Here is a 25,475-nt window from a genome sequence, read left to right as displayed (position 1 = left end):
ATAATGTAAAAGTTCGTACAGAAATGATTCTGATGCCGCAAATTCGGAATTTGCGGTAACGCATTTGTTTCGGAATAAAAGTTTATAAACAAATTAGTGGTGAAGATCCAGGCGTTTTCTTCAGCTGACTTTTATTAACTTCCCGTAGGGCAAGATATAGTAATCGCAAAAAAATCGAAAATGAAAATTTTTATATATCTTCACGTTTCAGAGGTTTCTGAACATTTTGGCATACCTCAGAAAAAATTGATTGTGTGGGTGTGTTTTGTGTGTCTGCATTTTTCGTTCACGTTTTCGGGCGCGCGGATCAACCAATTTAAATGTTTCAAAAAACATTTGATTCATATTGATAGGGAGATGTGCTGATTAGTTTTCGAAAGGCAGGTCCAGCCGTTACGGAGATACGGAACAAAGAGTGCAGCAAACACAAATCGAATTTTTGAGAGAACGGAGTATCTGATTTTAATGATCTAAAAAACATTAGATTTGTAATTATTGGGATAAGAGGTAATTAGTTTTTGCCAAAGGCAGGTCCAGCGGTTTTGGAGATACAGAGCTAAATGTGCAAAAATGACAGTTTTTGAGAGAACTAAGCGTTCGATTTGAATGATTCAAGAAACTTTCTGCCTTTTTAACAAAATAATTGCTTTTGAAAAAAAAATTTTTGTTTCAATTTTTTTTTCAAATTTTTAGTTAAAAAAAAAATGTTTTTTTGCACATTGAAAATAAATCAGATTTTAATTTTAATTCTGACCAAATAATTTCAACTATGCAGTTCAGTTTATATAATTCTTATAAATATTAGACAATGTTACAATATTTATAATAATCTATTTGAAAACAATTAATATTGCTAGAACATTTTGTTACGGTATGGAAAGTTCCAGCAATTTTCCTTAAGGCACAATGCCATACACACTACTAGTTTTAGATTTGTATTTATTTTGGTTTACTACACAGCTTGAACGATTTCGTATTAAAATAGGCATTGTGTGAAATTTTGAACTTAAATTCTAGGTCAAATTCATCAAGTTTCAATCTTAATAATATTGAACTTTATGTATACACACGTTCGTCTAAAACACTTACTAACTATTCCCAATTTGCAATGCTAATACAAGAAGGTGCAATTATTTTGTTCAATAACAGACTCACTTTCACAATCAATTATGCGTATGCTTATCTTAGTTTTGATTTTAGAGACGATCACGTTATACAAATTTGACGAAATATGCTCAATCACTTGCATTAGCTGGTTTTGTATTACGACGACGATGTTTCCTGATATTGCCTATGTTAGTAGTCCATATTAATCATCCGTCTGGAACTGAAATCCCACATTTTCTGCAGAATGAAGTTTCTACAACGTTTATCGAACCGTCTATACCATTTTCTTCTCTTACTCATAATTGAAGAAAAAAACGAACTCTTCTGAATGCGTTCTTTCTGCAGCCAATAGCATAGTATCTTCTAAAATCGCCAAATCTAGTTGCCCTAACTGATACGCTTAACTCAGGCCTAGGGCTATGTACAAATACTGTTAAAGTTAATTCTCTAAAACCAGACTCCATTAACGTCTTTTGTGCCATTAATAATGTATTACTTTGTAATGTAAAGGTTTCGAAACGAACCGCCTAGATTTGGTTGTGTGAGGGAAAAGATCAAATTATCGAAACCTATGAGTTGCCTATGACTTTATAAACAATAAATATACGCTATGAACTTGTTGCAGTTTATTCATAATTTTTTATTATAGGTAATTTCATTTAAATTTCTTGATGTCAATATTCACTAATCATAATCAAAATAATGACAAATCATATATGTGTGATATAATTATTTTCACGCGTTAAAGTAGATTACAAATTACATACTTTTTTTTGGAAATTCTTACGCTGAAATAATGACAAACTGTGGGCTTTACGATTGAGGATTTGAATTGAGGATAATCAGAGTGAACAATACGCATACAATACCAAATATACTTGTATATCATTAAACCTTGATCGAAAAAATAGCTTTTTCCTTATTTTTTTTAATTATCTCTAATTAGTTTATATACTACATACTTATCATTTACTTGTACATTATGTTACTTGTTTTTTTTTATTATGTAAATAAAGTAGAAGCTTCATAGCCCACTTTGGGTTTTTGTAAAGTGTGAAACAACTTTAAAACCTTTAAAAAACATTATTTAGTGAAAAACCATAGACATTACACTTTATGGACTGCTGGTCCTCATATGTTTTTCGTTGTATATAGTGCTCAAACGTAGATGGATATGTGACGTAACATGTCTGAGCCAACATTGCCGACGACAATCGCGGACTCTTCCGATTGATCAAATGTCATATGTCATATGTCATATTTTACGTGCCTCACATTGGCCATATAATATATAAACCGATTTTAACAGGTGGATTTGATTTTATGTACATTTATTTCACACGGGAAATATTATTATTATCATTTCTTACAAAATTATCAGCTAAATAATTGCCATTATATTATTGAAATAAAACTATCACAGATAATATTTCAAGTAAATTAACTATTATGATAAATATTATTAATATCATTTCTTACAAAATTATCAGCCATTACGTTTTTCATTATATTATTGAAATAAAACTAGCACTGATCAAAAATATGTTTGAAGTTACTACAACTATAGTAATCACTGGGTAACACAAATAATGACAGCACAATAATCGATACTATTATCTAAAAATATGTAAATAAATTATGAAAAAAGAAGTGATGAAAACCATAAAAATAAATGATATTTAAAAATACTGAAGTGTGTAATCACCTCAGACAAAAGTATTTCTACCTTTCTGGGAGTGAAATTTATCAATCTTCTAAATCTTTTTTTTAGATACATTTTCTAACATAATGGTCCTGTATTATATTCACGCCAGATACGTTTCTTTCTAAAATTTCCTGTGTATGGCAACAGCCTAATATCTCTTAGGGCGTCGCAAATAGCACTTTACTTCTTTGTTTACTTCGCAAAAATGGAACAAACCAGTTGACTTTCAACCAATGAATAAGTAATGCGTATCCCAGTTCTGCAATATTTCGCAGAACGAATGTGAGTTTCTGCATGTAATATTGTGAGTTTTGGATATAATTTTTCTGTATTTGAAGTTCGCGATAAGAAATGATTGGGTTTCAAGCAATAAGAAAAGATTTACTATTTTTTTATTTTAATAACTTCAACAGTTTTGGGATAAAATTATTATATTGTGTTGCCGGTTAAGACTCAAAACAAAAATATTTAGTGATTTAATTAGCTTGTAATTACTCGTGTCACATTATACTACTTCTTTTAAAGGAAAAATGCAACTGTGTATTTTTCACTATTTATATATCGATGTCATTTTTTATATATAATTGCCAAAAGATTTACATAATGTCTATGTAGGACAGTTGTAAATATATTGTTGAATAATAAAAAAAAATATGTTGCCGGTTGAATAAGGGCATAAATTGGTAGTCAAGAACTGTCAAAAAGCGCGCGTTTTAGACCATATGAACTAATCTATAGATGGCACAAACATCCGAATTGATTTGTAGTTCGACTTCAGGTGTGTGTCATAAATGATAACAGATTGTTGAAATTATTTTTTGACGCCTGTGCTATTTCGAGGTTGTGTTCTTGAAGTTGATATAGTGTAGAACGCTTAACAAAAAGCATTAATTAATATTATTATTATTAATATTATTATATTCTCTTCAAGAGTTTATGATTACCTAGGCAAAAGTTACGTAAAATTTGTTAATATATTAAAAACGTGTGTCTGTGTTAGTGTGTGTACGTAAACGTGTTAGGATAAACATTTCTGAAAAGTTTTTGGGAGAATCGATAAAATAGTGTAGGAGTCAAAAAGGTGAGCTATGAAATTTATTATCATTTTTAATATTTTAACCGTGAACAAATCAACGCTGTTCTGTTGTATGGGAGACTGGGTACGATTGTGCCAGGGTACGAAGTGACAGTCGTCATTACAGCTAAACTGTACTGATGATAGGGTTCAAAGGGAGAAAGATTTTGTTTATTGTTTCTTTTATTGCTTTCAGTCAGTACCTTACATTAACATGATCTGTAGACTGCATTGCGTTTAAAGAGTCAAAAGTTTCACAATCGTCCCTCGGGATTTTTTATTGTATGATGGCTTACCTTCTCGTTGTGTGATTTGATTTTATGACAAATCCATCAAATTTAAAGACAGTATTTCAGTATATCCAAATGTTCAAATTGCCATTTATTTTACTTTTCTTTCAGTTAACTGGTAAATTAACTAAATTATTATTAATAAAAAAAAGGTACAACCGTATCCAGTCTCTCCTACATCTTAACCAAGGTACTTTTGAAAGGGCAAATCACTATTGTGTTATATGCTACATATGTGATAAGCATAAATTTTAAGCAAAACAATTTTTACTTTAGATCATATTTGAGGTGAAGTAAAAATCTGATATTAAACTGCTTGATATGAAACGGGTCGAGGTAGGGTTCGATCGCATCCAGCATTTGGTAGTAAACGTTTTTGCCTACTAACTTACAGCTCAACTACAAGAATTAAATGCATAAATACAAAAATGTAATAATTAAAGGTTAATTTGAACTTTTTTTACACTGCCAAGGTCGATGACAACAAGTACATTTCTAAAAAACGATAAGATATGACCACAGAATATTTGAAATGCATATTTAAATGCGGGTTTGCTCGTAGGTGACTCGATCTGAATCAGAAATCACTTCCATTTTTAACCTCAAAAGTATATAGTAACCACGAATACTACAAATTACTTCAATGAACATACGTTTCTTACACGGCACAAATTTTTCATTTGCTTTATTATTTGCACTATAATTCTTTATAAAATATTCTTCCAATCCAGACATTTTTATTAACTCAAGATTTGTACTAATATTTAAACTTAAAATTTAATGACTTTCGGTGACGTACGCACGTACAAAATCACGCATACAAAGAAGCCTCGCACAAATACGACGACCAGTCAGAATCGATCTGTATAAAAATGATATCATCGAGAGCGAATGATGAATCATTGCCACTCGACCTTGCCATAACGCACTTCTGTTGCATTTGTACGGATTTAAACCCTAGTCGCGCCTAAAAAAGTTTTACTTCAATAAATACCATCTATAAAAAACAAAAAACGGAGTTTATAAGAAATTATCACAGCAACTCAATAATCTTACAAAAATAAGTTTTAAAAAAATATTAAATGCATGTGCAACGTTCAATTAATTAATGAATATTGACCAATAGACTTGTATTGGTTCAAGCTAAAATGACTAATTTAAAATAAAAGATATACAGGCATGGCATGTTATCAATATTATATATAAAACAGAACTGGCATAACGGTGAATATATTTAGTATCAAACTTTTTACATTTTTAACATAAAATATCTACGTAGATCACGAAAAAATAATTAGTCATGCAAATACATTATCCTTGTACAGAGTAAAGTTTGAAGATTATGCATATATAATGATTCACGTAATTACTGAATATAATCCGAAATAATCACTTTAGCGCAGAAACGCTATACTTTTTTTCAGAAATATGAACACATTTGAATAAGTAATGAATAAGAAAAAATATCCGGTAGATTTTTTATTATATTTGTTCAAAATTAATGAAAATGCAATGTAAACCTCTGAACTTGGATTCATATAATTGTGATCATTATGAGTTCGAATATAATTTTCTATATTAAATTTTATTAATTATTAGAAATTATGTTGCAATAAAATGTGTCAATTTTTTAATGTGATCAGATTATTTTGTAAAATCTTTTTGTTTTCTTCAATTTTACTTGTTGTCCATTTCAGAACAGGTATAAATTTCTATATAATTCCAAAACGTACAGGAAATAGGAAAGTTTATATAGGAACCTATAAACTATTATAAATATTTCGCCAAATCTTAGCTTTATCATATGGACGTTTAATTATCCTATTTTCATATTTAGTTATAAAATATACATGAAAGTAAGCGATTTTACTTTAAAATTTTACTAAAAAATAGTTTAAAAACTATTTTAATTTCTCATTATTTTCTGTTATTCAATTTGTTTCTTTTTTCAAATAGAAAATTTAAGTACAGTAGTATTTTATTTAAGTAAGTACAGTAGTATTTATTTAAGTAAGTACTAGTATATTAGATAGCCTTTAAATAAGAAAGTTAATAAGCTGATTTTTTACTAGCGAAAGGAAAGAAGTAATTTAAAATATTTTCGAGCAATTGAACTACTATTATTTGATCACGGCTTATTTATGAATAAATAATTGTTTGTCATTCTCACACTACATAGGCTTGATAAATTGATCAAACTTTAATTGATAATTTAAGATTCAGTGTTGGATAAAATTCATGATTTTAAGTAGTTAACTTGGCTATTGCCTTATAATTCTAATTTTAAATTTAAATGGTCACATCAAGTTTATTTAATATTAAATATTACTTGCTATTTAACTATTTCTTGAATTCACTCTATGCCAGTATCTTGTTCTCGGCTTACATACTGCTCTGGTTAAGTAGAAAGTTTTACAAACTCCTTGTTTTAATTAGTTACCCTGAAGATCTTAAGGCATGCTTTTGACGTGCCAACATGGTACGTACTCACACCGTGCTCCAGAGTACTTTACGACCTTGTGAAAACTGACACGCTCATTCTTTATACTTATTTACGTTAAAATATGAGGTGTATCTCAACGTAATCTTCCGTAAATTATTACATAAATATTAAAGAATTTATTAATAAAACATTATTTCAAAACATACATTATTACTCAGTCATTTACTTCAATTGGTCTATTGGGCACGTCAGGAATATTTTTTACATATATATTCAGGAATTTTATATTAAATACCTATTCAGGAATATTTCATATACCTAATGTATAATGTATAAAGCTACTCTGCAACACCACTCACGGTAGTGATGAAGAAGGTGAAGTAACAAACACTTTTTTTTGCTTTGATCCCAGCCTCGTCCAGTATCAAGCAGTATGATGTCTGATTTTCACTTGAGATTATAGATTTTAAATATATTTTCTGGTGAAAATGGCCTTTTACGAGCATTTCTGTCGAATTTTGGTATAATCTCTACATAAATGGATGGTGGTCAACCATTGGGTTGCTCTCTCTATAAATACAATGTATAGAACATGTAGATTTGATTATGTACGGTAAATTATTACCTTATACTTAACCATTTAACTGTGATTAACCATTTAAATGTGAATATACTCGTCAGGTAAAAGTAGCAAAATTTTGTATTTACTCATGCTTATAAAACTTTGACTATGAGTTATATAAATTCTAATTTTAGAAAAGTATAAAATACATTTTCTCGAATTTCAAGATGTTAAGAATACTTTGAGAGTATGCCAGTATAAAATAAATAGTTGTAAGTGGCATTTCACCCCAAAAACAACTTTTTACCTGAATTCTGCGCAAAACTGTGTTCACAGTCAATGAGTTACGCCACAGTTATTAACTGGTTAATGATTACTGATTTCAAGATATTTTCTCAGGATAATAATGCTCTCACAATTGGCGGACATTATTCTTCCAATATTTTTTAAAAAATAGCAGGTAAAAATTTTTACTCATTTATTTCTTTTTATTAATCACAATCTGTCTTTACACAATAAAAAGGATATTTCGTAATCTTGAGGATATTTGAGCATTTAACATTAATTCTAAAAAGTTACTCAGTAGTAAGTCTTTTCATATTAGATAAGTAGTTTATAATAATTTGTCTCGGCAAGTTTGTTAGCTTTTATTATATAACGATATATTTATCATCAATATTCAAAACCTAGTTGTGTATGGCATCATGCCTTAAGTCAAATTGCTAGTACTTCCCGTACCTTAACAAAGTGTTCGAGGAATATTACATGTTTTCAAATTGATTATTATAAATACTGTAACATTATCTAATATTTATAAGAATTATATAAACTGAATTACAAAGTTAAAGTTATTTATTTAAAGTATACAAGTGAGCTTTAGAATTTTAACTAGAATTAAAGTAAAATATTAATTATTTCCGGTATACAAAAAATGTTTTTTGGATTTTTTTTCCCGAAAGCAATTATTTTGTCAAAACAAGCAGAAAGGTTTTTGAATCACTCACATCGGATGCTTAGTTCTCTCAAAAACTGTTATTTTTTGCACTTTTAGCTCGGTATTTCCAAAACGGCTAGACCTGTCTTTGCCAAAAACTAAACACTACTTTTCTCCATCATTACGAATTGAATGTTTTTTGGATAATTCAAATCGGATGCTCCGTTCTCTCAAAAACACGATTTCTATTTTTTGCACTCTTTGCTCCGTATCTTCGAAACGGCTGGACCTGCCTTTGTCAAAAACTAATCAGCACTAGGATCGAATGTGTTTTGAACCATTCAAATCGGTTGATATGCGCGCCCGAAAACGTGAACGAAAAAATGCGGACACTCAAAACACACACACACATCCATTTTTTCTGTGGTATGCCAAAATGTTCAGAAATCTCTAAAACGTGAAGATATGAAAAAATTTTCATTTTCTATTTTTGGCCCATTACTATAACTTACCTTACGGGAAGTTAATAATACGATATTATGGCTCCTAAAGTATAACTAGTATTTGTGTATTGATTTTTTCATTTAACTGTTGCTTATTAAAAAGAGAGATATGAACGGTTTGATTCTTGATTGTCATGTAAAAGATCTTAATTTATAAGACGTTTTGTACGAATCTAGTACAAATATAATGGCTTTTATTTTAATTTTTAATTATTATACAACAATGACATTCTTTATACTTATTTACGTTAAAATATGAGGTGTATCTCGATGTAATCTTCCGTAAATTATTACACAAATATTATTAAATAAAATCTATTAATAGGCTAATTAATGACTAGTTGTAATTTTAAATACTTTGTATAGTTTACCGGAGTCTAAATAAAAAATATTTCAGTAGAAAAGTCATTGTAAGTCTCACACTAACACGAATTTATTTAATATTCGTGTATATAAATTCGATTTATATAATATTATATTTTCTTTTATACTAAAATTATTTATTTACATGCAGGATATTGATAGATGAGTATCATAAAAATGTATTTTGAATTTATCTTGTTTTCGATTAGTTACTTTGTATTCTTCTTTTACCTATATAATTTATTTGCTTTCGTGGAGGGTACAAGAATGTACATATATAAAAGTCATGATATTGTTCCAGCATAACCTCGGGCGCTGAAGTTGAATTTTTCTGCTAAGTTTCATTTTGATAAAATGAAATAACATTCGTCGGATATAATTACCTGTAGTATTTTCCAATGTTCGTTTCTATATAACATGTACAACATGGGAGCTTGTTCAGGAACAACCGTCTGTAAATCATTTTCTGTATCTGCGGCTTACGTTGCACCATTGCACGGGTCCGATCATTGCTTATAATACGTTAAAGCCCAGATTATAAATAGCGAGTCTGACTTGAGGCTGAGGATAAAATAATATTTAGGTTTTGTTCAAAATCCATACCTAATACGATGCGATATACCTATTGCTCGAAAAGACATTTTTGATTAAAATGTGCTTGATCAAGTCTTAGGACAAAGCTTGTTATTAAAGGATTACTCATTATGTATTTTAAACTTAAATTATGCATTTATTTTATTCTAATTAATATTTTCAATTAAATAGTATGTAATTATGTCTATATATATATATAAATATATATATATATATATATATATATTTCGGGTAGTTTGCCCGAAGGCAGGTCCATGGTGTGAGAGCCATCACAAATAAATAATTGCTTTACCTACCCTTCGGTGTCTATCATTCCCACTACCACTATTACTTATTTTACTTTTTCACACATTTTTTATGTATTTTTTTCCAAACTTCTGGTTCCATGTGATCAGGAAGATTCTGCGCATAAGTCGTCAATCATCTGCATTTTTCTTCTTTACTGCTCCCTTCTAAAATACCTTTGACTACATATATATCGACTTTATTTATTTTATCAATTTGAAAGTTAAATTTTATTTTAAAGCAAGTTGCATCAACTTAATCATCAATAATTTATAGCATTCTCTATTTAATAAAATGTTCAATTGTTTATTTCGAAAATAAATTGTTCGCTTTCACTAAAAATCATCATTCCAATTGTTGTCTTTCAAACATATTTATAATATCTGTAACTGTATAAATTAAATTAATTTGTGTAATACAATTCATTTCTTTTATTTCGTGTTTTAAAAATGTATTTTATTCAAGTGTAGACATCAACTGTAATCAATAGCCACCTGTGAAACACGGAACGTATGTATGCTTTGTCATATATTCTGATTAGAAACGCTTAAGCGCCCAGAGAAATTCTGGATTTTAAAGAATTTTTATAATTCAATCATATATACATACATATATATATATATATATATATATATATATATATATATATAATAGATTATAAGTAATATTTCAACATGTTACTTCGGCTACGAACTCTGTCGTCATACAAATTCTCATCAAAATCATAAAAAAATGTTTTAAATCATTCGATTCAGGATGACTTAGAACGTCGAGAAAACATGAAATTAGCATATCGGATTTTTGGGCGAATACATTTAAAGTTTAGTTAATAGATGAAAAAATTAACTTGAAAATCATTTATAATGTAGTCTTAAACTTCCCAAAAGTGTCAACTAATATTTGGATATAATTTGTGCGGTCACACCACAGCAAAATTACAATAAAAATTTCCAGACAATATTATAAAATTTATGTATAACAAAAGCTGGTACCGTGAACTTATCTATAGAAAAGAAAATTATTTTCCTTTTGAATAATTTAAATGCGTGGTGAATTAAGTTTGTATATAATTGTACCTTCAATACAAGGAAGAACAAAATGCTTTCCTTTTCCATCATTAGTGGAAAGTAATAAATTCTTAAATAATTTCTCGACGCTAAGTAATTTATATATCAACAATAAGTAGTGGAATAATATAAGCATTAACAATCAAGAAAACTTTATTAATTAGTAAATTGAATTCAGAACAAATTTTCCATGAACAACGGGGCAGACCGTCAAACCAATCAAACGCAAAATATTCTTAAAATGATCATTGTTTTTTTTTTCAATTCAATTAATATGATTTTTTCATATACCATTTGAATTCTAATTAATTTACAGTCATTTCCATTGAATTTCTATTCTGCGTATTTGAATATGTTTTATGGAATGTGGTAATAATTATGAAATATTGAATGTGGAAATAAATGTAATGTGAAATGAAAATATGCCTACTATCACCATTCCTCATGAAAGAGGTGATCTATCATAATTACATTCACTTATATCAAGAGTTATACAAATAGAAGTATTCTGATGGAGCAAATACAACATATGTACACAACGAAATTATTCGGAGTGCAATTTTAACCAGGCTACATGATAGAGCAAAATTAGCCGCAGAAAACGCTAACGCTAGGGAAATTGATGATGTTATTTCTGTTTTAATTTCTAAGTTTACAGAGCAGAAAGGCGATACTTCTATTTGCTTTTACTTACACAGCAAGCGGCAAGGTAATAACTAAACAGTTTACGGATTCTACGAAATATTCGAACCACTTATTAGCAATTTTAAATACCATACATTTGTACATGTAGTAAATGAAAATATTTTTAATAACGAATTCATATTCGAAATTGATTTTGAAAAATTTTTAATCAAAACATATTCCAAAAAAATTAATTTAAGAAAATACAAGGACAGTTCCTTTGCTGAAGCCATGAGCATTAATTACTTGTTGCAACAGTTTTTGAAGTAAAACTTCTTTAGGCCCGACTAGGGTGTAAATCCGTGCAAATGCAACGGAAGTGTGTTACGGCCGAGTCGAGTGCCAGTGATTCGTCATTCGCTTTCGATGATATCATTTCTTTATGGGTCGATTATGATTAGTCGTCGTGTATATGAATAGAGATCTGTCGTTGTATGCGTAACGGCATCAATGTTGTATCGTGCCGATATCAACAAGGCAATCGGCATAGATAAATAAACATTTTAAAGTTACATCGTAGTACATATCTTGATTTAATGAAAAATACCTGAATCAGAAGAATAATATACCCTGTTTCTTGAAAATAATAAAACAAATTAAACATATTTCTATATTAATAGTAGTTTCTATGAATCTTTGAAGTTATTAAAATGGAAAATATTTTTAGGCAATACAGATATTACAGCTGCTCAAAGAATGAGATTATATCGCCAGCGAAAAAGTACAAAAAAAATATAAGCGATCAATGAATGTATGTTAATTTTATTTATTCAAACACAATTATTACTTAATGAGTAAAGTTGCGAAAACAATATTTGTTTAGGCGTTGTTTAACATGATCCACTATATGAACGAATATTATAGAAGTTATTAAGCAGTTAGCAGTAAGTTACTTCATTTCTCTAATGAAGGTTCATTTCTAAATGCTAATTACAATGACAAGCCGATAACGTCATATTTGAAGTATGGCTTCAATCATATGATTGTTTTCAAATATTATAAATACTTTTTTATTTTAAAATTTTTATTTGGCCTCGCCCACTCTGAGCATTTAGCCACTTACAACATTTTTATTTATTTGCATTCTAATTATGTTATAATTATTTATTTTTCACATCAATTTATGTATCCTATTCTATATTCTTCGACAATAATACCTCTGATATTTAATTCTTTGCTTATTTTTAAGAAAGTTTCACGTTTATAAAGATAACCGAAAAATCTGATAGTACAATTTAATATTACCTTGCAGAAATGACACAATTGCACACCTTTGTATAGCAAATACAAAGAAATATTTTATTGTTGTTTAATATCCTATTGAAAATGGATATCACAATAAGCACCTTGCTCTTCTACATTTGAACTAATAACAAACAAGTTATAAAATTTTTAAATTATATTTTTTTATAATAACATAACATTCTAATTTCAATTATACTCGTCAATTAAGACCATAAAAGAGGCTATTGAAGATGTCGTAAGCTTTTCAAAATTGGCTGAACTTTGTCTCGTATCAAAATAGATAATGAAGAAGAAATAAATCTCAAATTATTGATTTTAATAGTTTTGTTTAATATATTATAGCCACAAGTCACGAAGTACTTAATGATAAACTTGATTTTTAGAATATATTCTAGGCGAAATTTGATAGATCAAATGTTGCGATTTAACTCTACTGAACTTAAATAACAAAAGGGATTTACTAAGTTTTGTGTAGACTAATGATTGAAATTAATAGTAATTATTAATTAATATATATTATTATATTGAAATAAAATCAATGAAGCTATTTGCAAAATATACATCTAGTACGTACTAGGAAAAATATACAACAAGATGTAATTAATTTAAATGAATGAAAATTAATGATTAAAACATTTTTTTAACGCTCTACTGATCATTGTGGAATTAATTAAAATGAACCTTGTATTAGAGAAAATATTATTAATTTAAAATTCATAGTTATATTGCCTTCTACGTCAATAATTTTTCAATATGTTGCTATTCATATTTCTTACGAAGATCTTATTTTAGATATTCAAATTTCAATAAAACCAATAGTTCATAATTATATTCAAATTATTATTAGAATCGTTAGCTCAAACTTTATTGAACCTAAATTTCAAATGAGATTTAGATTTACAGTGGATAGATAATTTAAGTAGAAATTGTATTGAAAATAAATTGAGTTATTTGAAAAATATACAACTAGTATATATATATATATATATATATATATATATTAATAAATTTATACAAGAAAACATAATTAATTTAAATTAATTAAAATTAATGATTAAAACATTTCGAACGTTTTACTAGTCGATTAAAATAAATCGCGTATTAGAGAAATTATTATTAGTCCAAAATTTAAAGTTATGTTACCCTCTATTATGTCAATAAATTTGCAATATGTTGCTTTTCATAATTCTTACGAGAATTTTATTTGGTGCAAATTTCAATAAAACCATTAAATAATGATAATCAAATTTTTATTGGGATTGTTAGCTCAAACTCTATAGAATCTAAATTTGATTGGGTATTTAAAATAAGGCGGATTTTCAAGAATAGATTAGATAATAATAAAAATTAGTAGTAATTAAACTGAAAATATATTTATGAATCTTTTTGTAGAATATACAACTCTTACATAGAATCTATACCTATTATCTATATATCAGATTATCATTCTACGTCGATTTAGCAACCTAAATTAATACGACTTGCTTAGATATTATTTATGTCATAAGGAATTACTATGTGGAGAAGTTCTTTGATATAAACTGCAACTACAAACAGAATAATACAATCCTTATTGTTAGACAAAACGAATTGCGACATTACACTTTCCCATACTAGAACGGTACACAAATGCATATCTGAAACTAAATCCGCGTGACAAAGTTGCAACGCTTTGCAGAACATTAAACGTACATGACGACACAGAAAATACTATTCTTACTAATATACAATTAAAACTTCACAAACAAGAACTCAGGCGATCAAGAACTAGCTCTGCAAATTTTACGGGACCAGAATGTTATTTCACATCATACTTCTGCAATTCCTTCTACAAGTAAACTGTCATGAAATGCAATTAAAGTGATTAACATTGCAGGATTTAAATTATGTTGTGTTATATTATGTTTTTATCGCTGATGGAAGAATCTTTTGGATATTAAATTTATATTTCATCATACTTTATATTACGTTCAAAAAAGTTTTTTTTTTTTAATTTTATTTGAACAGCAATCAGAACTAATGGGTTCTATGAGCTGTTGTGAGTAAGATCTTACAAACTACGTTTGTTTTATTACAGATGGCAACCCAAACAGTTCTCACATCTCTGTATGATAAATTTTTATTACAATCTCTGTAATAGGGCAAGTATGGTGCAACAATGCCGGGTAAGGGCTATTTTCACTTGGAAACATATTGCTATTTATATTTCCAAGTGAAAATCGTTGTCAATGTTGCCTGACAACAGGCTGCTCGAAGTGGGTATCGAACCCGGGACCTCTGAAACAAGTCCCGTCGCTCTTAACCGCTTACCTACGGGCGAGCCCTAAAAAAAGTAATATTAAAAGATTAAGAAATTGAATTAAACTAAAAGTGTAAAATGACATTAACGAATACTTGAAAAATAATAATCATAATAAATACAAGGTAGGGCGAGGAACAAAGGTCTAACTTGATTTTAGGTAATTATCGAATCAGTAAAACCCATAATTAATTCCTACTTAGTGTTTTTTACTATCTTTCTAAAATTTGTCATCTGTCCCGTTTCACCCCGTAGGCGATGTAAAATGGGACAGCCAGGGGGCAAACAGATCCAATGTCTTATTTTAAAATTTAAATGGATTTTACCAAACATAAACTATGTTGTTCAACCAATGTGAAGTATAAATTTTATGGGCACATTTTTTTACAATATAACACTGTATATAACCTTGATCTGGCATATTATCAGATATGTTCATCAGCAAGGTTGTATTAATTATTAATTTGATTTGTCTCTTGTGAAATTTGTTTTTTAACTTAATTTCATTTTTATTTACTATTTTTTTATTGTTTACACCTTTGCCAGTGTAAAGTTTCAGTTGGTCCTTTTTACCCCACCCATATGTAAATTTTTATAGGGGTTATATAAAAACATCTATTCTAAATATAACAATATAAAACAATATATCTTATAAAACAATTGAATAACGTTTTTATAAAATAAAAATTATATTAAAGTCTCCTATATTGTAATAAAATGATTGTATTTTTTATCAAATTTTTTGTCACATTACGCAAAGATTATAAATACTACAAATTATGTTTAATCTCATAAATAAATTTATTGTTTTTTCAAAATCTGTTTTTACTAATTAACCATTAACAGTTTCATGAAATTTAGTAAATTTAATTTATGTTATCAATAGTAATTTTATTACAAAATTTTGGATTTCACATGGATGTTTGAAAATAAAAATATATAAGTATTAATGATGAAATATTTAGATTTCTGTAAAAAGCAAAAGGTTTGGTAGTGTTTGAATCAATTAAAAATTTTATTTCGAGATTTTTATTACTAATGTATGGTGTTTCGTTTGATTTGTTGATTGGTCAGTATAAATCTTCTTTTGGTTGTTCTGCCATTTGTTGTTCATTATTAACGTTTTTTTGTGTCGAATAGTTTTCCATTAGTTTGTCTCGTGTTTGAATTATTAATTGCTGAAATTCCACTCATAGGCGTCCAATCATCATGTTGAGCATTTTGGATTGGTCGTTGTTTGTTGATTCACCTGTTGTCCCTGATTAAAATTTTATAGGGCATAAAAAATATGAAACGAGTTTTATTGAGTGAACTGAGTCAGATGGGTTCCATTAGATTCGTTATTTTTATTTTGCAAACGCCGTGAAGTATGATTAAAATTGGATTGTGTAAAAACGTGTTTTTTATTTGAAAAAATATTGATTTTTTTATGAAGAGATGTAATATTTTTCTCACCTCTTCTACGAGTTTTAATTATGTTCATTATTATTTGCAAGCATGTATATTTATATGTTTCCAAGCAACTTTATAAACTGTGTCATTAATACCTTGCCGCGTGTTTGCGCAAGTTAAGGCAAAGAGAAATATTTTCTCTGGGCTGTAAATTTTCAAATTAACAATGTAATCACATTATCAATTTCGCTAGCATCTAAAACCTAGTTAAAAATGCAGTTCAAATAATTTCATTTTTGTAAGTACGATGGCTTTGCTCGGGCATAATAACTATTTTTAATTTACTTTCTTTTTGAAAAATTACTTTTCGGATTGGTTAGGTACATTATGCGGCATGTGATTAAATTTTTGTATAATTTGTAGAGACATTGTTGATAATGAATCTATTAATTATTAATTATGAATTTTCATAAAATAATTGACACACGTGGAATGGTTTATTGAGGATGCTAAAATTTTTAAAAGATTGTTATGGTTAGTGTATTTTTGAGAAGTCCTAATTAAAATCACGAAAAAACGTTTTATATTGTGAATTCATTTATTTATTGGCAGAGTAAATGTTATTATAATTAAACAAGAATTGAAGTTACTTAAGAATTAATGAATTAGGAATGTCTCACTTACATTTTGGTGTTTTATTTTTTAATTTATATATCTCATACACAATTGCAATATGTAAATTAAATTTTTTTAAACATATTTTATAATTTCTCTAAATTAGGGTTCATACAAAAACCGTCAGAAAACCAGTTTTCAAATAATATTTGGTTTCAAATTTTCATAAAAATATATAAATAACCGGTTTCGAATTTTTATAAAAATATGTTTGCTCAAATGTTCCGTATATTGAACAAAAAGTTTGACAGAAAATTCAAGTTGAATAAAAGCAGTTTTACTGAAATTACTTACTGTTCAATTTTATTTATGGGGCTTTTATGCAGTTTAGTAGAACAGAGAAATAATAGCTGATCAGGATTAAAAAACTTTGAAAACAATTATTTATAGTTTATGCATAATTTTCACATAAAACTATGTAAATATTTTTGTAATTGTTAAACGGGTTATTCAATAAATGGTTCGAATATATTAAAATAACATATACTCATACTTTTATAATTCATACCGGTTCTGAATATCATAATTTTCTCCAAGAAACCAAATAGGTTCATAATGTATAGATTTAATATAAAATTTTATACACTTAATACAATATAATATAATAAACACAACAATACAATTTATACAATTAAAAATATTAGCAATTCATCAAATTTCAAACATTCTCCATATAATATCTATAACGTATTATAATGCTAATAGTACGTTACTTTATACAATTAGCAAATCTTCAAATTTGTAATTCTGTACTCTATACAATAGAATAAGCTAATCCTTTTTCCATATAGTTTGACGTATAAAATCCAAATACTGAATTTATACTCTACGAATTACATTTATTGAATACCCTCTGGTCAGAATGCATAGGACAGTTCTGACGGTTTCCGAGCTACTTCATGACCAGTAATGCCCCGATCCATGCGCGTGTTGGCGGAACAGAGCAATACAGCTTCTGACCCTTTGTAACGGTTTCGAAAAGCCAACAAAACTCTTTATTTCGGGAAAAGCGGTATCGTTATCGGATTTATGAAGAATTTTTATTGTAAACGTGCATGTATGATTTTGAAATATTTTTAGTCAGTCAAGTGAATAATCTAGCTAGCTAACATTTTAATCCGCAAACATGTACACATTTTGAAGATGATTATAATATTATTATTTTATTAACTATACATATAATGGTTGAATATTTGATAGCATGCTCAAAAAAGTTTCATATTCATTTTTGTGATTTGGTTCCGTGGTAAGAATGTGGACTAGCCACTGCTGATTCCGAGTATTGTTGCTTTGATAAACCTCAATTTCAATTTATTTCCAACAAAAGAAATGTAAATTGTCACGTTTTATTGATTCCAATAACGAAGTTATGCACACTCTGAAACTTTTAATCGACGTAAAAAGTGTTTTATATAATTCGACTGCGTCTTGACGCTGCGACAGAGCGGCACAACGACCCGGTACCTTTTGGCGTCCAGGTCTTCACGCATATACTGCAAATCTTACAAACTGAATAAAAGTAATGAAATAATAACTTGTAATGCATCATTTTTATAGCGCATATATAACTAAAATGTTTACTGTAGATGCGATTTTCTTTATACAGACTAAATTTCTGGGAATAGTAACCACTAACCAGCATTACTACCCTAAAAATATAGAGCGCATTTTATTTATATGATATATGATCTTCTCGTTTAAAGAAACGACAAACCTTATCGAGGAAACATACTTACAAAATGATAATCTGTTATGTTAGGATGGCCCTTAAAAATGTTAGTCTTATACCTACTTACATATTATCCATTGATATGCTAAGATACAGAGAATATATTTCAGCTCGGAATACAAGCACTTATGTTTAATTTTTTTAGTAAAAACTATTATAGAATTGACTTAGTATGAAAATGGGTTCAGTTAAATAGCAATAGTTAGATATTACATCGAGTTTATGTGCCGATTCTGCCGTAAAATAAACCAATGTTATAGTAAGACATTTGTCAAAATGCTTCGTATTTGCTGTGCAGTCATGGGTTTCACACATGAAATGTAACTTTACGCATATGTTAATATGACACATTACAAAGATGCACTTATGATGAGATTCTTGTTTTGACGTTTGTGCGTTTTCTAGATTAGGTTTTTTTTTATCTAAAACGTCTGACTGCACAGCAACCACAAAGTACAGGATGCGCCATCAATATGTGGTTAATAGAAACATTGACTAACTTTGACAAATTTCAACCAATTGCAGTAAAGGTTTTTTGTAAACCTAGCTGAAAAAAATGTAAGGCTTTAAATTTGATAGTAAAAAAAAGTTTATCAAAATGCACTGAAGATTGTTTAAGTTATTTAAAATTTTCATTGACCACATATAAATGGCGTAATTGTATTTAGACAGTTTTTCGTATCATATCAAATCATATTACGGATATTATTTTCATGTAAATTTTATCCTTTGCACTTTTATTTATTTAAATTTATGTTATTATTTATAAATATTACTAGATGTTATTAATTTAACAGTAATATTTAACAGTAATACTTATTGAAATTAAAAAAAAAAAACTTCATATAAAACACGCTACGTATGTACATACGTACAACATAGCGTTGCCATAACAGTAAGGTTTTATTGTGGTAAAAAGAAATTAGAAGGAGCACAATTATTAGCCCATCGACAAATATGTATTTATGTATTATTGATGTCATAGTTCATCAAGTATTGTTAAAACGCATTGCTAATAATTTTTACTTCATACTTTTCATTCCCAAAGTCCACTGTTACAATGAATCTTTATGAAATAAAGTAGACATTTTATTTAGTTCAAACTTTTTATTATTGCATAATGCAATATAAGCACACACCTTAATTAATCTTATTTAGTCTTATTTGCTAAGAATTTTAAAAATCAAACCTTTAGAATTTACGAATAAGTGGCTGTGTCATCAAGGCTTTCAACTTCTGCTTTTACATTTTTTTACACAAAGTTGCTAAAATGTTTTTCAAATGAACAATTCATCATTATCACTATACAATTAGATTACATAAAAATATTAATGTCATTTATTTTTTTCACAGATGTTTCGTTCGTGTTTGGAGGCGTACATGGCGGAGGCTCCCAGAATGCTCTCGCCGAGGGACTTACAGTTGCTCCGTCCTACCAGATGCAGCATGGACGCACCAACGCTAACGGTCAGCCTCTCATGGCTGAACCCTATTTTGATGCTCAGACCCCCAAGATCGTCACCGCTCTCGTTGCAAAATCGGCCTACCTCACCTGCCGCGTACGCAATTTAGGAAACCGAACGGTTAGTGAATTTTTTAATATATTCAGAAAACATGCTTATTTTACGTTAAGTTTTTACGCTAAACGCTGTAATTAAAAAAATACAACGAGCGTGTATTAGTTTTGAAATGTTGAACCCACTCCACTTTTTTTTGCACTTGTTGATTAATACTATCTGCATTCGTCTACGCTCGAAGATTTATGACCATAGTTACTTCTCAAATCTAACCTCCAAATGTCACAAACGTCAGAATATAACCTTAGTTCATTTCATAAGTGACAATTTTTGTTAACGAAAAGTTGCACTTATGATAATATATTTTTATTTGGCATTTGTTCCATTTGCAGATTATTATATTGGAGGTTTTGGAAGTAGATAGAGTGTAAAACTCTCGATCGAACACCAAGGATATAGTCTTATCTATGGATATTTTTTTCTTATCTATGGATATAGCTATTTGACAGTTCATGTCTACCGACTCATGCGATTATTTACCATTACAACGATATTTTTTAAATAGGCATTTTTAAGAAGAGATCAGCATGTGCACTACTAATTGCGAATAAATATCTCTTTTGGCAATATTTTTTATTGCTTAATAAACATTGAAACACTCCATAAACTATATCCTATAGGCTTGGTTTTTTTTATTATGCTTTATTTATAATCTAGTCTAGTAAATTTATGTTATTTACATAGAAACATCCATCGGTAAACCTTCTTTCTAAAATGTTTTTTTTAATACTTGAATATCCTACAGCATAGGATAAAAAAAATAATAATAATAAAATTGTTATAAAATATGGTGGGGAAAAATAAATCCATTATCTTTGGTTTAAAATTTTGGTTTCTCGGTTTAAAATTGTTTTATGGTTGATTTTTAGCTCTTAGGCGATGTTACGACTGCTAACATGCCGGTCAACTTAGATCATTTCTCCGATTTTATCGACATTTTCGACGAAACCTATCGGTGCGAGATGCATCTTTAACATCAGAAATTCCTGAACAGATTTTACGAAACCAAAATTGCACATAATTAGCTGTTACAGTATCGGAATCATAAACGCCATTCTCAATTTTAGCTGCTTGCATTTTTTTCGCTTTTGTCAAAGAAAAATTGTGAAATGTACCCAATTTTTTCTTCATTCACTCCTATTTTTCAACAGTAAAATAATTTTTTTGCATAAATCTAAAATTGTTTGATCGATACAGCCATCTACCGAAAAAATAATAGATTTCTTTTTTTCAAACATAACATATACTACTTAGATCGGTTTACTATTATAAACGGAAGCAAAGAAAAAATTCTTAAAAGTTTTTGTTGAGAACTTTACTTGGAAATAAATAAAAAAATGCTTCAGTACCATTTTCTTGGATAATGAACATATATACTTTTATTATCGAAAAAATTATCAGAGAGAAATTATATTATTCGACGTCATAATATGATCTTAATATCGTAGCAATTCGAGTCAGCCTTGATTTTGGATTGATTTTCATAACGATGTAGACGTTTTAAAATGATTAGATCATATCAGATTTTTAAGAGGGTTTTATATATTTGTAACGAGATCGCTTCTTATAGATATATATCCATATTGGTGACCCCGGCTAGTTTTCACTATATGATAATACAGCTTATATCTGTCTCTCTAAGGTACAATTATGATATATATATATAGATATATATATATATATATATATATATAGATATATATATATATATAGATATATATATATATAGATATATATATATATATATATATATATATATATAGATATAGATATATATATATATATCCATAAATTTACTAATAATTGATCAATTGATCGAACTGATCAGCCACTGCTTTGATCATCAGTGCTTCTGGAGGTCAGAGGATCCTAATGCAGTAACGAACATCTCGTCTTCCTAAACTATATTCCTCGTACAATTGTGGTTAATTCAACGTATGAGTGATAATTGTAACAGATGTGACCCTATTCCATACTATACTGTACTTTGCTGATTGTATCGCAATATGTACTTCCGCATTTATACGCGAATTCAGCGACTATAGTGGCTTATTAAACTGAGCTGTTTGTGCCTAAAGCCAACCGTCGTTCTGAGATAAGAGAAGATACACAGAAAAGCACTTCGATTAATTAAAACATATTTAAGTATGCTGTTCTATTGCCTTTGTTTGACTCTATTAAAAAGTTTTATTTTAATTAATAAATATCCGATTTAAGAAGTAAGGGTTTACCCGAGTACTTTGACGTTCAACTTTCCAATCCTCAAGTTTGTAAGTAATAGAAGTTTTTATCCAATGCCTGGAAAGAAATATTTATGTATATATTACTGTTTATAATAACCTCGAATACGATTTTGGCATAAAAACCTTTGCTGCAATAATAATAATTTCGTTCTAATTCCGATTAGTGTTAAAATCATGTAAATAAATAAAAAACCTATAGTAGTTTTGCAACGATTACGGATATTCCATTAAAAATCTATTACAGGGTCTGATTTCACAAAAAAATATTTTTCATAAAAACTATTTCTCTTAAAGATTTATTTAAATGTTAGTTTATGCATAGATATTGATAAGCTGAGTATAGCCTTTAACTATGCATTTTGTGAATTATTTGATAAATATGTAATAATTAACCATCAAAAACATCTAATTATGATAAATATATTATTTATCATGGAATAATTTATCGTATATAATATTTATATTTATATTCATTTTCATATTCATATTTATATTTATATATTTATTTAACAATAACTTATAGGGTGAAAGGGGCACAAAAATCTAATTTGAGTTTGAGCAATTATATTGTGAAAAACAAATTAATTATATCTCAACAAATCATACATATCAAACAAACAACTATCTGACTATGTTCAGTAAAACTCCCAGATCGTCATTGTAGACATGTGTTTTTTGCTGTTTTTCCAATATTTGTCACTTTGTTCCTTTTTAACTTCCCGTAGGGTAAGTTATTGTAATGGGCCGAAAATCGGAATTGAAAATTTTTACATTTCTCGACGTTTTGAAGGTTTCTGAACGTTTTGGCATACCTCAGGAAAAATGGATGTGTGTGTGTGTGTGTGTGTAGGTATGTATGGATACAAGTTTCCAGTCACGTTTTCGGGCGCACGGATCAACCGATTTGAATGGTTCAAAAAACATTCGATTCCTATTGATAGGGAAAAGAGCTGATTAGTTTTTGGCAAAGGCAGGTCCAGCCGTTTTGGAGATACGGAGCAAAGAGTGCAGAAAATAGAAATCGAATTTTTGAGAGAACGGAGTATCCGATTTGAATGATCTAAAAAAACATTCAATTAGTAATGATTGGGAGAAGTGTTAATTAGTTTTTGGCAAAGGCAGGCCTTACCATTTTGAAGATACGGAGCTAAATATGTAAAAAATGGCAATTTTTGAGAGAACTAAGCGTCCGATTTAAATGATTGAAAGAACTTTCTGCTTGACTATAGTTCTAATATACTTTACAAATAATTTCAATTCTGCAATTCAGTTTATATAATTCTTATAAATATTAGACAATGTTACAATATTTATAATAATCTATTTGAAAACATTCAGTATTCCACGAACATTTCGTTACGGTACGGGAAGTTCCAGCAATTTGCCTTAAGGCACGATGCCATAATTGCCTCAAGACAGAATTCCACTTACAGCTAGTTACTCCATAGGCGGGGTAAAATGGGACGGCCAAGACGCAAACAAATCTTTTCTCATTTTTAATTTTAAAGGAAATTTGCGAAATAATAGCCACATTATTCAACCAATGCAAAATATATAAACACGGATCTATATAACCTGTATAACCTTGTATGTAACCTTGATCTGGAATTTCATCAGAAATATTCAGCAGCAGAGTTAGAATAACTATTTATTTAACTTTATCTCTTGTAAAATTGCTTTTTTCAACTTAATTTACTTCTTTGTTTACTATTTTTTCTTGTTTACATCTTTGCCAGGGTAAATGTTCAGTTGGTTTATTTATCGCACCCACGTGTAAGCTTTTATAGAGGTTATATTATAATATGAATCTAACCTAAAATTAACAACACGTCTGATAAAATAGTTAAATAACGTATACTTAAAAGTTATATTAAGATCTCGTAAACTAAACGACATCGCTTACAATTTAAAAAAAATTAACAATAAAAGAAAATACTTCTGTTGTGGATTTTTAAACATTGCCTTTAATTTTCCGATAGCAACGTCGTAAGAATAAAGGTGATGGCCAGTTATACATTTTTTTCTCTACTTTACTTACATTGAAAAATTAGGTAACTTTACTCATTTTTGAGATATCGGTGGTAGACTTTTTTATCCGCGGACCTTCAAGCTCCCCTCTACCCCAATTAATTTTTTTAATCAAAAGAAATTTTTTCTATAATATATTCAATTGTGAATATTATTTTGAAAACAAAATAAAAATGAATTTTGTCTAAATGAAGTTATTAATGGAGAAAGCACGTAGGCGCGAATGTAAGCGTATACGTATTAATTTTATTATAATCTTTTTAATTGAGTTCTAAATTAAGATGTGGCTAATACGATTATATATACTTAAAATTCGTTCATGAAATTATAATTATAAGTGATCCGAGACTCATTGTCTTTTTGCTAATAATTAATTATTTTTACACCGTCTAGACTGACCGATATTTATGAGAAATGATAATTAAAAATATATATATAAGAAAATAATTAAGACGTTGTTGAACAATGGTTTAGAATATGGAATATTTTGAAATGTAAAAAAATATATTACGAATACATATTTTTACAATGTGAGTCCTGCAGACTATTTCTAAAATATTTCTATGGAATCCTGACAGTAAAACATCAGTAGAATATTCGTTCAGAGTCTGTCAGCATACTCGTTGCTGTTTTCCATTTGTTTCAACGTCTAAAAATGTAAACATTACTGCATTA

General features: G+C 28.5%; 1 protein-coding gene across 2 annotated transcripts in view; it reads left to right on the top strand.

Moving 5' to 3' along the window:
• The window catches only part of LOC113378704, a 291,296-nt gene that overhangs the window by 148,887 nt on the left and 116,934 nt on the right, over positions 1-25,475 (top strand). Inside the window, exons 1-2 of one of the 2 annotated variants that reach the window (XM_026619265.1) lie at positions 3,802-3,893; positions 20,306-20,535. In XM_026619265.1, coding sequence (XP_026475050.1) covers positions 20,392-20,535 — 144 coding nt within the window. In that variant the 5' untranslated portion in view covers positions 3,802-3,893; positions 20,306-20,391. Of the gene's footprint in view, positions 1-3,801; positions 3,894-20,305; positions 20,536-25,475 lie in introns of those variants that run through there. The other variant, XM_026619264.1, reaches the window with a different exon arrangement.

Source organism: Ctenocephalides felis, unplaced genomic scaffold (assembly GCF_003426905.1).
Source record: "Ctenocephalides felis isolate EL2017-DRISC unplaced genomic scaffold, ASM342690v1 CF-g0.4_SCAFFOLD_01886, whole genome shotgun sequence".
In the NCBI taxonomy this organism is placed as follows: Eukaryota; Metazoa; Arthropoda; class Insecta; order Siphonaptera; family Pulicidae; genus Ctenocephalides; species Ctenocephalides felis.
Note: the sequence above shows the minus strand (reverse complement) of the source record. Positions and strands in the feature narration are given on the sequence as shown.